The 16083-nt window shown below is 35.2% G+C and overlaps 1 protein-coding gene across 1 annotated transcript; it reads right to left on the bottom strand.

Annotated features, from left to right (window-relative positions):
* Positions 1–7740: 7740 nt before the first annotated feature.
* On the bottom strand, positions 7741–8175 carry LOC18435742 (mitochondrial import inner membrane translocase subunit TIM23-2). The gene has a single exon (XM_006845783.2). It carries the CDS (start codon positions 8173–8175, stop codon positions 7741–7743), a length of 435 nt encoding a protein of 144 aa, XP_006845846.2.
* Between the last annotated feature and the right edge of the window lie 7908 nt (positions 8176–16083).

Raw genomic sequence — 16083 nt, 5'->3', positions numbered from 1 at the left:
AAATTGAATACAAGTAGCGGAGTGTATTGGTGGTGATGAAGGTCGGAGGTTTTAATCCTAGACGAAGAGAGGGTGATATGATTCTAGAGAGAGAGAGAGAGAGATAGAGTGAGGTTATAGAGAAAGAGGGGGCGCTATGATTCTAGAAAGAGAGTGTGGTTTTAGAGAAAGAGGGACGTTAAGATGAAAAAGAAAAAGAAAAAGTATATACGAGGATGCAACCTCATAATGTAGAACTTGAGATGCATCTCAAAAATCTATCGGAAAAAGTCATTTTAATGTTGAAAAACCTTTTGATTAATTGAGATATATGACCATGAAAAATAAAAATATTTTTAGTCTTAGAAATAGTGCATTTCACAACATATTATCTACACCGTCTATTTTTAAGATTTTCATATGTTTATAGATCTAATTGATTTTAACCATTTTTTAAATTTAAAAATTTTATAATTAGATATAAAAATAGATTTTGAGATAATCCTAAAAACATTTTACATCAAAATTATCTATCATGATAAAATTTGACGGTACACCTTACCTCTACGGCTACGGCTGCATCCGTATGCCAATTGCACCCAAAAGAAAAATGTATCATTTAAATATGTGGTCAAACGTGTTATTTGGGTCCACGGGTTGGAAAATACAAAAATTTGGAGCTCTGTGCTTCAAGAAAAGTTTTGAAACCTTAGGCCTCTTTAGATATGGATTCAAAAAATAGGGACTATATATAGAGAAATTCTCCAAAATTCGGATGGTATTCTATTTCAAAAATAAATTTATTAAGGTGCCCGCATTTCTACATGTGCGGGCTTGGCCGCATGCTAACCGCCTCCTTCTATAGTTGAACCCTTGTTCAAATTTTTTTCTAAGGCAAACAAAAAAAAAAGAAAAAAAAAGAAGGGAAACACTATCAAGGGCTTGTTATGGGAATGAAGAACTTTATAATGATACAAGGTAATTATTCCCATGAAAAGAAAAAGGAACGACGAACAATGCCTTTTAAAAGCGAAAATTACAAATAACCCTCAATAGTAAACTTGTTATGCAACTTACCCTAAACTAAGCTTTTTCCCACTTTTTACCTCATAATATACTTTCCTAATAAATACACCCAAGTAAAAAAAAAAGCATTTTTATTTATTTATGAAAATACCCTTTTTGTACAAAAAAATAATTTTGGTCGGACATTTACGTGGGCTTACGTACAGTACTAAAAGCTACATGGGCTGCCGAATCGCCATGTACCAATGGTTGAATCCCGTTAAACTAAAAAAAAGTATCTGACCGCTCTTTGACATTGTCGTACCGCACTTTGGACCTGTTGCTAGAACTCATGGGCCTATTGCCGGATTGCATGAGTCTATTGTCGGACTGCTCTTTGGCAGTGCCAGACTGCACGAGCTTATTGTTGGACCGTTCTTTGTCAGTATCGGATCATTTTGGGATGTTGCCGGACTGCTTGTTTATACTGTTGGACCGCCTTTTTGTGTGTTAGCAGAGAGAAGGGCATTTTGGTTCTAAAAACAAGAACTTTTTGGCTAGGGATATTTGTTAGAAAAGTTTGTTTTGAGGTAAATGTTGCGATAAAAAAAGTTATTTGGGGTAGGCTGTAAACAAATTTGGGTCAAAAGGAGTTTTTGTAATTTTTCCATTTAACAAATGATGTTTTTCATGGTACACTATAAGACTAGGTTTATAATGTTTTTATCCACTTTTGACTCAGGAATGCATGTTTACAAGATGAATAACACATCAAAAAAAAAGGACACAGTTTTTACGAGTCCAAGTAGAGATGAGTCACCTCTTAAATAAATAAGTTTTGAAAATTAAAAATAATAATTCTACTAAAAAAATATTTGAACCGTTAGTTTCAATTGTTTTTAGACAGATCACCTATTTGCATCCATCAGTAAGATGGATGCTTTATACCTCATGGATCACATATGTAAAAATACGGTCCACACCACATTAAACAATATTCCAAAAAAAAATTCAACCATGTCCTTATATAAATGAATCAGCCATTTCTAACTAAATCATGAACGACAGTACAAATCGAGAATAAATATAAAATATACCCCTTAACAATTAGATGTAACACATGGCACAATTGCAAGGGAGGTTATTAGAACTTAAGCGATTTACAAACATGGTGAACAATGCCAAATACAAGATGTGTGCAATCAAATCCAATATATTTGAACACTAAATATGTTTCCTAGTTTCCATATCATTGAACTCCATATTTTAAATGAATTTATTGACTTCACCATGCCATTATCTAACATTAAGATGGAAAAGGGCAAAACCAAAACATATGTTCCATATAGAACCCAATGAAAAAGTTTAAAGAGAAAATGAAAAAACAAAGACAAGCTGATTAATAAAATCACAGTTTTACAAACAACAGATAATGAAAACAATATTAGCTATTAAAACAACAAAAAAACAGTAACCTAAGTTTACAAGATAACCAAAAGTAACAAGAAAAACTCACACTCTGGTAACACGATAGTCATGGTTACAGGTGATGTGAAACCAAGTGAAAGGATTAACTAGGGTCGGATCCTAGTTATGTAACACGTTACCTGGGTCTGATAAGCTCCTCCTGGGCATATACAAGGCATCACCTTCAGTTACAGAGGTAGAAATATCGCAAGCCAAAAATAAAATTAAAAACAAGAACAAAAAGCCCTAACTCGTCATTCTTTCTCATTTTCCTTCAAATCTCAACTAAAAAAATTGAATTTTGTTCCAAAATACTGCTATTGCTAAAGGGAGTATAATTTAGATATTTGGGAATCAAGGAGAGCCCTCAAATGCATTTATTATCAGAGCTGAGAGGGAGAGGCCAATGGTTGTAGAGAGAGAGGGTGAGATAGGAGAGAGTGCGAGGGTGAGATCTTTTGAGAGAGAACGTGAGCAATGCGAGGGTGAGATGGGCAAGAGAACGGGAGAGATGGAGAGAGCAACCTGGTTGTAGAGAGAGGGGGGCACGACCTGTAGAGAGAGATGTTGAGCTGAGAGAGAGAGGGTGAGAAGGGCGAGAAGGTAAGATAAGAGAGAACGAGAGAGACGATACAATAGGGCATTGCATAATGTGTCACGTACCTGACAACCCATTAAATAGGGTTTTTAAAATTTGAAATGCGGTCAATCAGCCAGGCATTATCTTAGGCGTTCAAACAAGATGACATGATCTGAGCCGTTGGGCTCATTGGTTTCCTATGCGAGAACAAGCCTACATGAGCATTTTCATATATATATATATATATATATATATATATATATATATATATGGAATATACTATAAAATGCCTATAGGCGAAAATAAATAGTGATTTCGCCTACCCTCATCACCATCTAAACTTTATCGCACGGTCACAGTTGTCCGGTAGTGTTTCATTTTTCTTTTTTTTTATTAATTGGAATAATTTGAAATTTGGAACGTGTGTACATCTTAGTGAGAAGCACCTAATAAGAATATGAAAAAAATAATTCGTAAAATATAAATTGACCAAAATACCCCCATAAAGCAATGATTAAGGCATGAAACGAGTGTCTCTGAAAACCAATTTGGTTTTATGCTATGAAGGTCAACAATTGAAGCTATTTTCCTATTTAGGCAACTGATTGAAAAGTTTAGGGCGAAGGAAAAAGACCTCCATATTGTCTTTGTTGACCTAGAGAAAGTTTACAATAGAGTACCCCGAGATTTGATTTGGCAGGCGTTGGAAAAAAAGAAATCTCTAGACACTACATCGACTTGGTGAGAGATATGTACGATGAAGCCTAACTAGTATACAAACAACTAGTGGAGAGGCGAGTGAGTTTTTAGTACCAATAAGTCTACATTAAGAGTCAGCATTGAATTTGTACCTCTTTATCTTAGTTATGGACGACGTAACAAGGCACCAACAAAGTCCGGTGCCATGGTGCATGTTGTTCATAATGACATAGTTTTGATCGATGAGACCTGAAACCGTGTCAACACAAAACTTTGGAGAGATGCTTTAGAATCCAAAGCATTCAAAATTTGCTGGACTAAAATAAAGTATACGGAATGCCAATTTAGTAATAATAGAAGTATAGCTGAGAATAATAACGGTCAAGAAATACAAAAAGACCGCAGTTTAGATATCTTGAGTCAATAATCCAAGAGAATGGGTCAACAATCCAAGAGGACGATGTCGCACATAGAATTAAAGCTGGGTGGGCAAAGTGGAGATGTATAATTGAAGTTTTATGCGATCGTTACATACAATAAAACTGAAGAGCAAGTCCTATAGAACAGCTGTGAGACTATCTTTGCTTTATGGGATGGAATGTTGGATAGACAAAAAATAATATACCCATAGAGTGAGTGTAGCGGAAAAAAGGATGTTAAGATGGATGAGTGGCAAGAAAAGAAGGACTAGAATTCGAAATGAATTCATTCAAAAAAATTTAGGCATAACACTAATAAATGATAAGACGAGATAGAGCAAACTTAAGTGGGTTGGCCATGTGTGGCGCGGACCTAGTATATCACCTGTTAGGAGGTGTGAGTCAGTTTAAGTGGAAGGATTGAAATGGGCAAGGGGTAGCCCTAAAAGGACGTGGTTGGAAGTAATCCAAAAGAATATGAGGACTTATGACCTCATTGAGGATATGACATCTAATAGAGTAGAATGACGGAACATGATTCATATAACTGACACCAAGTAGTTGGGTAAGGCTCGGATGATAATGATGATGATGATGATGATGATATATAGAGAGCAAAGTGATGGATTATTTATCCCTTATTGAAGATGTGGCAGAGGGAAACCTTGTTTAAATATATATATATCATTTTCAATTGTGGTCTAAGAACCAAAGGAAAAGAAGGCCTATGCGGAGCACGCGCTGCGTGCAAATGCAATTGAGGACATGCACAAGAATGCAAACATGCTTGTGCAAGGGCGGGGTGAGGACGTATAGGCGCTTGATATCACACTTTTCACTTCACACACTTGCATCGGCATATGAGACACCCATCACCAGAGCATGTGTGCTGCTCGAGCTCATGGCACGTCTAAGTTTTTGCTGCTACACATAATGCCTCCAATCGTGTTCTCCGGTGTATTGTTTGTCGAAGGCGTTCCTATAACTTTGGCTCCAGTGGTTCGGTACATACTACTGAATAGGGTCTTGTTGGTGAAGACATGTATATGAAGCGTGTCCTCCAATAGATTGCTGCAAACTGATGATTTGTGCCCCTCCGGTGGAGACGATTATTTTGTCGGAAACCAACAGACATCATGTGATTGTGGCTGCACTAGTAATATCTCAAGCATGCAGGTCTATACCCATTGCAAGGGTGAATGTACCAGAAAACTACCACTAAAATATCATACCCATCTCAGGTGCAATTTTAATTTGGAATATGCAAGTTAACATATTTAGATATATACTAACTAAAACAATTTTTATTGCAAGTTAATGTACCTCACATACCTGACGACCACCTTTGAGGTAAGTAGTAGATCTAAACAACTCAATGAACACCTCTAAGCTATTTGAGGAAGCTTAAAAAACTATTAAGGTCGTGGCATGTATGATTGGCTAGTATTAGCAATGTTTTTCCTCTTTTTTTTTTATAAGTGGCAAAGGTGTGCCGAAATAGTTACTGGGAAAATGAGTCAGCTGAACCAGAAGAATGATGAATAGAAATGACTAAATACTGAACTAAGCAATGATTTAAAAAGCGGACCGCCCAGTGACTATGCGGTCTAGAAGGTCTGGGCGCATCGTCCAGTACTAGGAGGCAAAATTAGGCGGGTTGTCCTGTGCGGTTGCCTAGGCAGTAGGACACCCACTTAGGCGGACGTCCAGGACCTGCGTCCCGCTTAGGGGCGGAATTGCTATTTTGTTGAGAGGCTTTTTTTGGTTTGTGTTTTTTTAAAAATATTTTTAAGGATTATAGAGTATCACCATATACAACGGCTCTAAGACCTTCAATTAGGCCCCTCGCTCTACCTATAATGTCACCTTCAAACAATCCACAACCTGTGTAGAATTTAACGATCTCTTTCCATGATATTCTATGAAAATCTGTTGCATCACTACCACAGTAGATGAGCTCCTTTATTGAATGGGGAATGGCACAATAGAGGAACATGAGCCACTTCATTGAAGGCGGAATGAACGTGTTACGACGGTTTTGGAGAGGGAAAGAAAAGAAAAACTGGGAATTTGGGGGAGGGGATCGAGGTTCAAATGGGTTTAGGGTACTAGTAACTATGTCAGACGTCATAGGTCGAATTGAAGCGGACATTTGACTCCTACCATTTTTTCTAAATGTCGTGTATACACATGGTCATTATATTTGACCCTCCATCGTTGCGCCATGATCATCCTTGGGGCCCACGTAATCCTTCTTTAAGAGCCCCTTGCCTCTCACGTGTGGAAGCTCATTGTACTATTGATGAGGGTCCATGTCATATTCATCATTGGAGCCCATCTCACGCGTGGAAATAGAGGAGGACGAGCATTATGTTGAAGAGGGAGATAGTTGTGATAATGATGATTTCGAATCTGATGCCTATGATGATGCTTACCCAACTCCTTCTGATTATGATGATGACCGAAGAATGAAGATGCTTGACTCTTGGTGATGACTATTGAGTCTTAGACAATATATTTTCTTTTTTTTTAGTTTTCAGTTTCTAGTTTCTACTATCTAACTCTTGTGTGTATGCTTGTATGGTTCTAACATTGTATGGAAATATAGATTATGGACTATCTAAATTCTCCTCATTCATTGAAATATGGATTATAGATTATGTGTTATATAGTTATAATGTATGGATTATGAATTATCTGTTATATAGTTATAATGTTAACCTTAGACACTTACACTACATACATTTTTCTTTCTACTGGGCCGCTCAGGTTCTGGGCACCCGCTAGGCTCTGGGTGGTCTAGATCCCCCGGCCGCCTAGGTGTCGCCTACCGTTTTTTGAAGCATTGGAACTAGGTGTCATATGGATAAACAAATTGCATAAAAAACAGTTTAATCTTTAAAATTTTAAATGGAAAAATGATGCAATATAAACATCCAATGCCTAGACTAGTCAAGTTGTAAAATCATATTTTACAATATGATTTTACAATACGGCACGTGAAAACAGAAACATGAACAAAGCATAAATAGCTAAGCAACTAAATAATATAACTAACTAGAAACAAAAAACATGTAAATACCCACATATACGAAGAAAAAATTTGAGAACCCACTAATATTACATATTGCCAGCACAGAAATCCAATTTTTCCATTTTTTTTTTATTTTTTGAGAGAATCCTTTAATATAATTTTCACACTAAAAAAAGTTCAACCCTTAAAAAATATTGAAGTAACAAGAGCACGTGAACCGCTTATACATCTACAGTAACCCATGTAATTTGCTTTCAAAACAAATGTCAAAAACAAAAGCAACAAAGACAATATCCCAATACCTCAACAAAATCACGCCTTCCCAACATGAGCTCCAAAATTTGAAACCCATGTACATAGATGTGTAATCAATCAATGTACCCATAACACAAGTTAACCTAGCTCTCTCTTCCACATATTATCTTTGATAAGCATCAAGGCTTAGATTACCCAAGATTACCCAACATAATAAAAAATAAAATAACATAAAATAATAATCCTCCTTAAGTGAAGGTCTAAACATAAATAAACCAAAAAAACCAAAAAGTAAAGAGAAATCAACTGGCAATATATTTCTTCCCCAAACCACCCGCCAGCCCCCCAATTACCCTAGCGGATGCTGTTGCCTCAGGCTTGGATTTGACATTATAAAGAATCCTCGTCCAAAAACCAGCAAAACTACCATTGGAAATATGATCTGTGTGCTTAAATTCTATGATGTCAATTTTTAAGCTAGTACAAATCATCCCTTTAGCAATAAACTTGCACGCATACATCTCTCGTGTGAGATGTGATGTATTCAAAACCCTATTAGCCCTAAGTTTAAGGGTATCACCATCTTCAATGTCTCTAAGTACTTCGATTAAGTCCTTCACTCCACCTGTAATGGCACCTCCAAATAGTCCACAACCTGTGTAGAATTTAACAATATCTTTCCATTGTATTTCATGAATGTCTGTTGCATTACTAGCACAGTAGATGAGCTCCTTCATTGAAGGTGGAATGACACAATAGAGGAACGTGAGCCACTTTGTTGAAAGGGGAATGGGCACGTCTTGAGGTTTTTGGAGTGGGAAAGAAAAGAAAAATTAGGAATTTGGGGGAGGGGACCGAGGTTTCAAATGGGTTAGGGTTTAGGGTTTAGGGGTGGGGGATCGGGGTTTAAATGGGTTTAGGGTTTAGGGTTTAGGGTTTAGGGGTGGGGGATCGGGGTTTAAATGGGTTTAGGGTTTAGGGGTGGGGGATTGGGGTTAAAATAGGCTCAGCGCAGTCGGGGAATATGAGGAGGAGAATGGGCCTCTCCGATAGACATGATGTACTCCTCCGAGAGTGTATTTATTGTCCATCTACTCCTTTGGGCAAAATTCATTCTCCTAGTATTTTCTTATATCCTTAAATTTTTGTCATATAATCTCTAAGCATGTAATAATTAACCTCGAATAAGAAGAAAAAAAAAATAAAGGACATAAATAAGTCATTTTCATTCTCTAGGTGCCTTAAAAAATGGCATCCCAAGATTTCTCAAGTGCCATCTAATTCTTGATGGGAGATACCTAGATGTTCAATACCTGAAAATCCTTTTTTATATTTATATAGCCGTAAGATCTTCATCATGTTGTTCAGAATGCATATCGCCATATGAATTTTAATTGTTTTTCTATAAATCTGATTAAGATGAAATTTTGAATGTATATACCTAATACTATTTCACACTATATAAAAATAATAATAAAAGTCTATTTTCAATAATTTAAATTGACCAAATTACCCCCATCATTTTTCAGGGATATTTGGATCATTTTATATTTTGAAAAAAAAAATTAATATTTTTTTAAGTATGCCCCCTATTTTTTAGTACGCAAGTCTAAAATTTCAGTACGATACAATTTCTAGAAAAAATATTAAAATTTATGTAGTGATATGCATTTTGAACCACAGGATAAAGATCTGACGGCTGGAATTCCACCTATATTACTATTCATTATAGCTGTATATATATATATATATATATATATATATATATATATATATATATATATAAAGCTTATGATAGAGTATCTTGAGATTTGATTTGGCGGGTGTTGAAAAAAAATCTGCTTCTAGACATTACATCGACTTGGTGAGAGATATGTACGATGGAGTGGTTACTAGTGTACGAACAACTAGTGTAGATACGAGTAAGTTTTTAGTGACAATAGGTCTACATCAAGGGTGCAATGAGCCTATACCTCTTTGTCTTAGTTATTGACGACTTAACTAGACACCTACATAATGAGGTACCGTGGTACATGTTGTTCGTAGATGATATAGTTTTGATTGATGAGACTCGAAACAATATCAAGACAAAGTTAGAATGTTGCAGGGATTTTCTAGAGTCCAAAGGTCTTAAAATTAGTCGGACTAAAACAGAGTATGTGGAGTGTAAATTTAGTAATGAGAGTAGAGATGAGGAAGTAGTTAAGATTGACAGTCAGGAAGTACAAAAAAGACCACACTTTCGATATCTTGGGTCGATAATCGAGGAAAATGGAGAGAATGAGGAAGATGTTGCTTACTGAATTAGAACTGAGTGAACGAAGTGGAGATGTGCAACTAGAATTGTATGTGATCACCGCATACCAATAAGGATGAAAGACAAGTTCTATATGACAACGGTGAGACTAACTTTGATTTATAGGGAAGAATGTTGGGCGGAAAAGAACAATATACCCATAAAATGAGTGTAGCTGAGATGAAGATATTGATATGGATGAGTGATAAGACAAGAACAGATAGAATTCACAATGAATCTATTCAAGAGAATTTAGGCATGGCACCAATAGGCGATAAAATATGAAAGAGTAGACTTAGATGGGTTGGCCATATATGGCACCGACCAAGTACAACACCTGTTAAGAAGTGCGGATTAGTTCAAGTGGAAGGACTGAAAACGGCAAAGGGTCGGCCCAAAAGGACGTGATTGGAAGTAGTCTGAAAAGATACGAGGACTTATGACCTCATTAAGAATATGGTCTTTAATAAAGAAGAATGGAGAACAAGGATTCATGTAGCCGACCCCAATTAATTAGGAAAAGGCTAAAATGATGATTATTATATATATATATATATATATATATATATATATATATATATATATATATATATATATATATATATATATATATATATATATATATATATATATATATATATATATAAGTCTTCCCAACGTCGATAGATGAAAATGAACAGTGATTTCGCCTATGCTCATCACCGTCTAAAGTTTATTGCACGATCATGATTGTCCAGTACTATTTTAATTTTAATTTTTTTTCTAAAAATCAGAATGATCTAAAATTTGAAGTGTATGTATATCTTATTGAGGCTCACCTAATAAAAATATGAAGAAAATATTTCGTGAAATATAAATTGACCAAAATACCCCCATAAATTTTTAGGGTTATTTTGGTTAATTTATATTTACTAATTATTTTTTTATATTATATTTTCTATTTTTTATGAACACATGATTCAACTTTTAGATCATTCTGATTTTTTAAAAAAATAAAATTTAAAATACTATCGGACAACTGTGCCCGTACGATGAACTTTGGATGGTGAAGAGCATAAGCGAAATCACTGTTCATTTTCGCCTATAGGCGTTGCATAGTATTTTTCTCATATATATATATATATATATATATATATATATATATATATATATATATATATATATATATGAGGTGTAGTTTGCATAAGGTTGCAACCTTAAACAATCCAATTAAGGTGCACATCTAAATTTTATCATAAATGTAATTTTGATATTAAAATATCAAAGGATGGCTCAATAATATGCTTTCATCTCTAATTATAAAATGTTAAACTTTAAAAATGGTTCAAATCAAGTAGATTTATAAACACAAGAAAATATTGATAATGGACGGTCTAGATAATATGTTGCACGATACATTATATAGCGGACTCAATTTTTTTTTTTCTTTTAAATAATGTTGCAACATTCAAATGTAGAATGAAAGATATTCCTAAAAAATTGATTATAAAAGATGCCTCATCCTGCTCACTGATCCATTTTTTAAATCATTGATAATAACAAAAGAGGTCCAAAACATTTGGGCCAATGACAACTATCAGGTTATTTTCTATTACTCAACACACTCCTCTCTCTTTTCCCACTCTTGCATTAGGGCCCATTAAAATGGTATGTTTGGGGAACACGCTTTTTAAGTTTCAGACTTCAAACCTTTTGCCACTCGTTTACAAACAGGATTTCACCCTTAAATTCCAATGAAATAGAAGTACCAAAAGTGTAAATGAAAGCAAAGGAAAACCAGTTGATGTGAGCAAGGTCCATGGGCATGGCATCTAAAGTTGGGGCCCATATTAGACTTAGATGGCAAGGTGTCCTTCTCAGCGACCCATAAAGTTTACTTGAACCAGAGAAGTTATGCTTGGACTTGAAAGAGGGGGTTTTCAACCTAGGGTGCCCTAGGTTTTTTACTTGAAAGTTAGTTTTCGTGTTTTAGACTAGAATGAGGACCTAGGTTCTTGAAGTTGCAGGGTTCCAAGGTGGCTGTGCAGCCATTAACCTCAAAAAAAAAAGAAACTTTCAAATTGCATGTTCTATATGCTTGAGAAAAATAGCATCCTGAGAAGGAAAAAGGAACATCCAATTTTTGGAGGGTAAGATCTAGGTGTTTTGAAGAACTCAAAATCTACCTTTAGTGGTTTGAAATATGAAAAAGTTTATATAAGGTTGACCTTAAAATGTAGAACTAAAGATGTACCTCAAAAGTCCATCGAAAAAAGTTGTTTTAATGTTGAAAACCATTTAATTGATCATCTCGACATCGAGATGTATGAATATGAAAAAAAAAAAGAAAAAAATATTTTGAGTTCTAAAAATAATGCATCTTGCAACACATTATCTTGACCGTCAATTTTCACGATTTTCACATATTTATAGATTTACTTGATTTTAACTATTTTTGGAGTTTGAGATTTTATAATTAGATATGAAAATAGATTTTGAGATAATCCAAAGAATTTTTTATGCCAAAATTACATGTTAAGATAAAAAATTGAGGTGCGCTTTAATTGGATTGTTTAAAGTTGCAACCTTATAGAAACAACACCCTCTAGTTATTCTTAGTTGGACATAAAAAAAAAAACTCAAATAGAAAAGATTTCAAAATATCTCATTTACTCGATGGAGTTAATGCATAGTATGATCCCGTGGGAGTTAGAAACCTTGCAAGCTCCCGTGGGAGCTTGTTCTATTAAAACCTTGGGATGTGTGTACTCTCAAAAGTTACTAAAACACCGTTTTGTACTGGTACGATTCCTCATCAGCTAGATACTAGTTACCCTTGAGTTTTGCACCAAGAGATGCATAAGCTTGTGTGCCCCTACACATGCAGAGTGCTCCCCCTTAAATTCTATCTTTTTATTGATAGAGAAGTAGAAAAAATATCACTAATTGGGGCCTACTGAAATGCGCAATTCATATTGCATGTTGAGGTGACATTTATACGGGTTTCCTTGCGATAGAAATTTATTTCTTTCCAAATCTTGACATCAAGGCTTCTAAGTTTTAAAGCCCGACGATGGAGGAGCAGTCGGAACTTAACCAACCAATTCTAGGGTGGTGTGGGTCCTCACTCGGTTCTCTTCTAAAATTCTCTTTTTTGTATTTTGTCCTTTTTTAAAGATTTGAAAATTCCTCCCTTCTATATTATATACCTTTTTTTAAAACTTATCCAATATTTTATTGTGTTTTTTTTAAATCTCCAACCTATAAATCCCTTTATTAGTTTTTATTTTATTATATCTATTCTGAATATTTTCTATATCATCTATTTGAACCGATCTAGATTGCCGACCCAACATTCCAACACGGATCTGTAGGGTAAATGACCCACCCTATATGATCTGGATTTTGATTTGATGAGATGGCGCCATAGTTTTTTTTACTAAAGCCCCAAGTACTAGTTGTATATATTTGGATAGGGTTTTGTTATGCTACATCACTTGGTAGTGTAGACCTTTAAAGTGCTCAACATTTTTTGACACTAAAATACCCTTGAATTGTGATATAAAATTTTTCAAGTAAAGGCATTTTTGGTCATTTAGAAAGGTAGCATAGATATTTTTATAAAAGAATATTAACATTCTATTAGTAGTTAAAAACAATTAATGCATCTTGTGGGTGATGTAGTGTTCGTAAAATCGAATAGGAACGGTTAACTGGACAAGGCCCTGGAAGCAGTTTAACCAGCTTAACCGATAAACCGGCTGATTCAATCTCTCTAATCGGGCAAGTCCTGAACGGTAAAAAAAGTGTTGATAAAAAAAAAAAAATCAACTAAAATATAAAAAGAATATAAAGAATGATTAAAACAAAACACATTCAAATGAAGTTGAAATTAATGAAAAAATAGATTTTAATCCATTTTATATTTTCCAAGGGCTATTTTTAAAAAGGATGAAAAAATATAAAAGTGAGTGTCAATGACCAAAACAATTTTTAATATTTACCATAATGCAAAGAATATTTAAAAATGTAATACAAATCAAATTCCTTATTTTTGATAATTTATATACATTTTTTTGATTTTTTTTTTAAAAAATACCAGTTAATCACTCCAACTGCCCAAAACCGGAACCGGCCTATCTAACCAGACGGTTAGCGGTTTGATCGGGCGATTTTGCAAACAATGGGGTGATGTCACATACCATATCGGTAATGTCATTATCCACTATTATTAATAAATAATTTTGTTTCTATTAGGAATTTTTAGTTTACCCTTGACTAATTACTTAAAATACCCTTAAACAAAAAGTTATTATACCTTAAGATAAGGGTATCTAAATGTCTAAAAATGTTAAGCACTTTGAGGGTCTACACCACAAGTGGTGTAACCTAACAAAATCCATCTAGATATTGGGAAAGCTAAAAACATAGCAACCCAAAAAAACGAGTTCTTTCATAAATACTAAATATCAGTGATTTAAAAACCAGATCTGTGACCTGGATCGAGCACCCAAAAAACCGGTCCAGATCGATGAGTCAAGTGTCTAAATCATTGTTTTACTGTGTGGAAAAAAACAATGAACTAGCAAACAAACACATGAAAAAGTACGTAACCGTCCAAAAATCAATCCGGATTGATGAATCGACAGTTCGAAACGCTGTTTTATAGTAGAGAATCGTCGTTTTATGGTGCGGAACCAACAGTTCCCTTCAACTCTGTTGGTTTCCTACATATATGCATAATCGCAACAGGGTGACATTTCCCTGGTTGGATCAGGGGATTCCATACTGTCCCGACATTTTTTAAATCACTGCTAAATACCAATTATGGTGGTCATGAATATCGGATATAACTAAATTTCTCAATTTAAAAATAGAACATTTTATTTATTTATTTTTTCTCACCGTTTTCACTTGTTCATAAATCATCGGAACTACACTATGTTTAAAGCTGCACAAAGATGGATGTACCAAAACTGTATTTTCAGTGACTTAAGATGTGTTTTACATCGTGTGAAAAACCTTGGTGACCTCTTAAATCCTCATAGACCTTTCTTTGAAAAATTTGGGGTAGAGAAACTAACCTATCCCTAAATCCTCCAAATTTTTGGAAGTACTTGAAGGCCTAGAGTGGTCTAGGCACGGGGTGGGAATTGGGTCGGGTCAACCTGCGGACTTGATCAGGTTTGGGTTTTGGACCCAACAGGTTGGTCTGGGTCTATTTGACCTTGACTCGACCTGGGTCGAGTCGGATCCAGCTCGAGCCTAAATGCAATTTAGATCTTATCAGGTTTGGTCAGGTCCAGGTGAGATCCAAGTCTAACTTATAACTAACGCCCCGGATCCGACCCAATCCATTCCGACCCTAGGGAGCTAGGGAGGGAAGGAGCAGATCTCGTGAATGCCTTGCATCATTTCCAAATAAATGCCACGAGACCTCGTCTTGCTACACAAGTTGAGTGGATTCCGCCCACAAATAAATGAAGCCTGACCCATGCATTAAATATCCCAAAGCATGCAAATTCACTTAATAAATGACTGACTTAGAGGGAAGGTAAATAAATGCTGGTAAGACTACTCCTACCTATTCTCTCTAGTTGTGGAGTTTCTCACCCTAAAGATAAGGTTCCTCTCTTTCATGCGACCTCTCTCACTCCTTTGGGTTGTGTCCTCTGTTCCTCTAGGGAATGCTATACAACAGTAAAAAAAAATGAATTTGCTCCGCGGATTGGCCTGCAAGTAGATTGATCCAACAAATTGGTTGATCTGAATCGACCAAATCAACGATCCAATTGAAATTTAGAAAAAAAAAAAAAGAAACGAAAAAATACAACTTAGATACGTCTTTCCCATATGTACCATGTTTGTTTGATTATTTAAATCATCATACACAAATATAATGTACATGAGAAATATTTTAAATAGGATAGAAAATGGAAAATCGAGAATCGACCCATGAGTTATTAAATCTTATGTAGATTAATAATTCTTGATCTGAATCAGCGATTTTTTTAAATTTTCGTCCGGGCATGCAGGGCTTCATGTACCTGCCCAATTTGCTCTCTGTTGTTAGTGTGCAAGGGTATCTCTTTTCCATTGAGGAGGTGCCTCTCTTTCACTATTGGTTTCTCGTTTTGTTTTCTTGTGTGTCGGTGCCCTAGGATTAGATAGATTAACATTTAATGGGATATGAGTTTTTCAACAGACAGTCAGACTGCGGGCCTGCATGTCCACCAAGAAAAGGGCCATTTTTATAAATGCATTCTCATTCCTCTAAAACTAGATTAAATGGAGAAATGGGGTATTTTTCAAACATTTATGTGCTCCATGCGAGCATATTTCCATTGACACCCTTGGATGAAATTGTTGG

This window comes from Amborella trichopoda, chromosome 10, assembly GCF_054954075.1.
Source record: "Amborella trichopoda isolate Santa Cruz 75 chromosome 10, AtrichopodaSantaCruz75HAP2 v2.0, whole genome shotgun sequence".
NCBI lineage: Eukaryota > Viridiplantae > Streptophyta > Magnoliopsida > Amborellales > Amborellaceae > Amborella > Amborella trichopoda.
The sequence above is the reverse complement of the archived record's forward strand: the minus strand, read 5'-3'. Positions and strand labels throughout refer to the sequence as shown.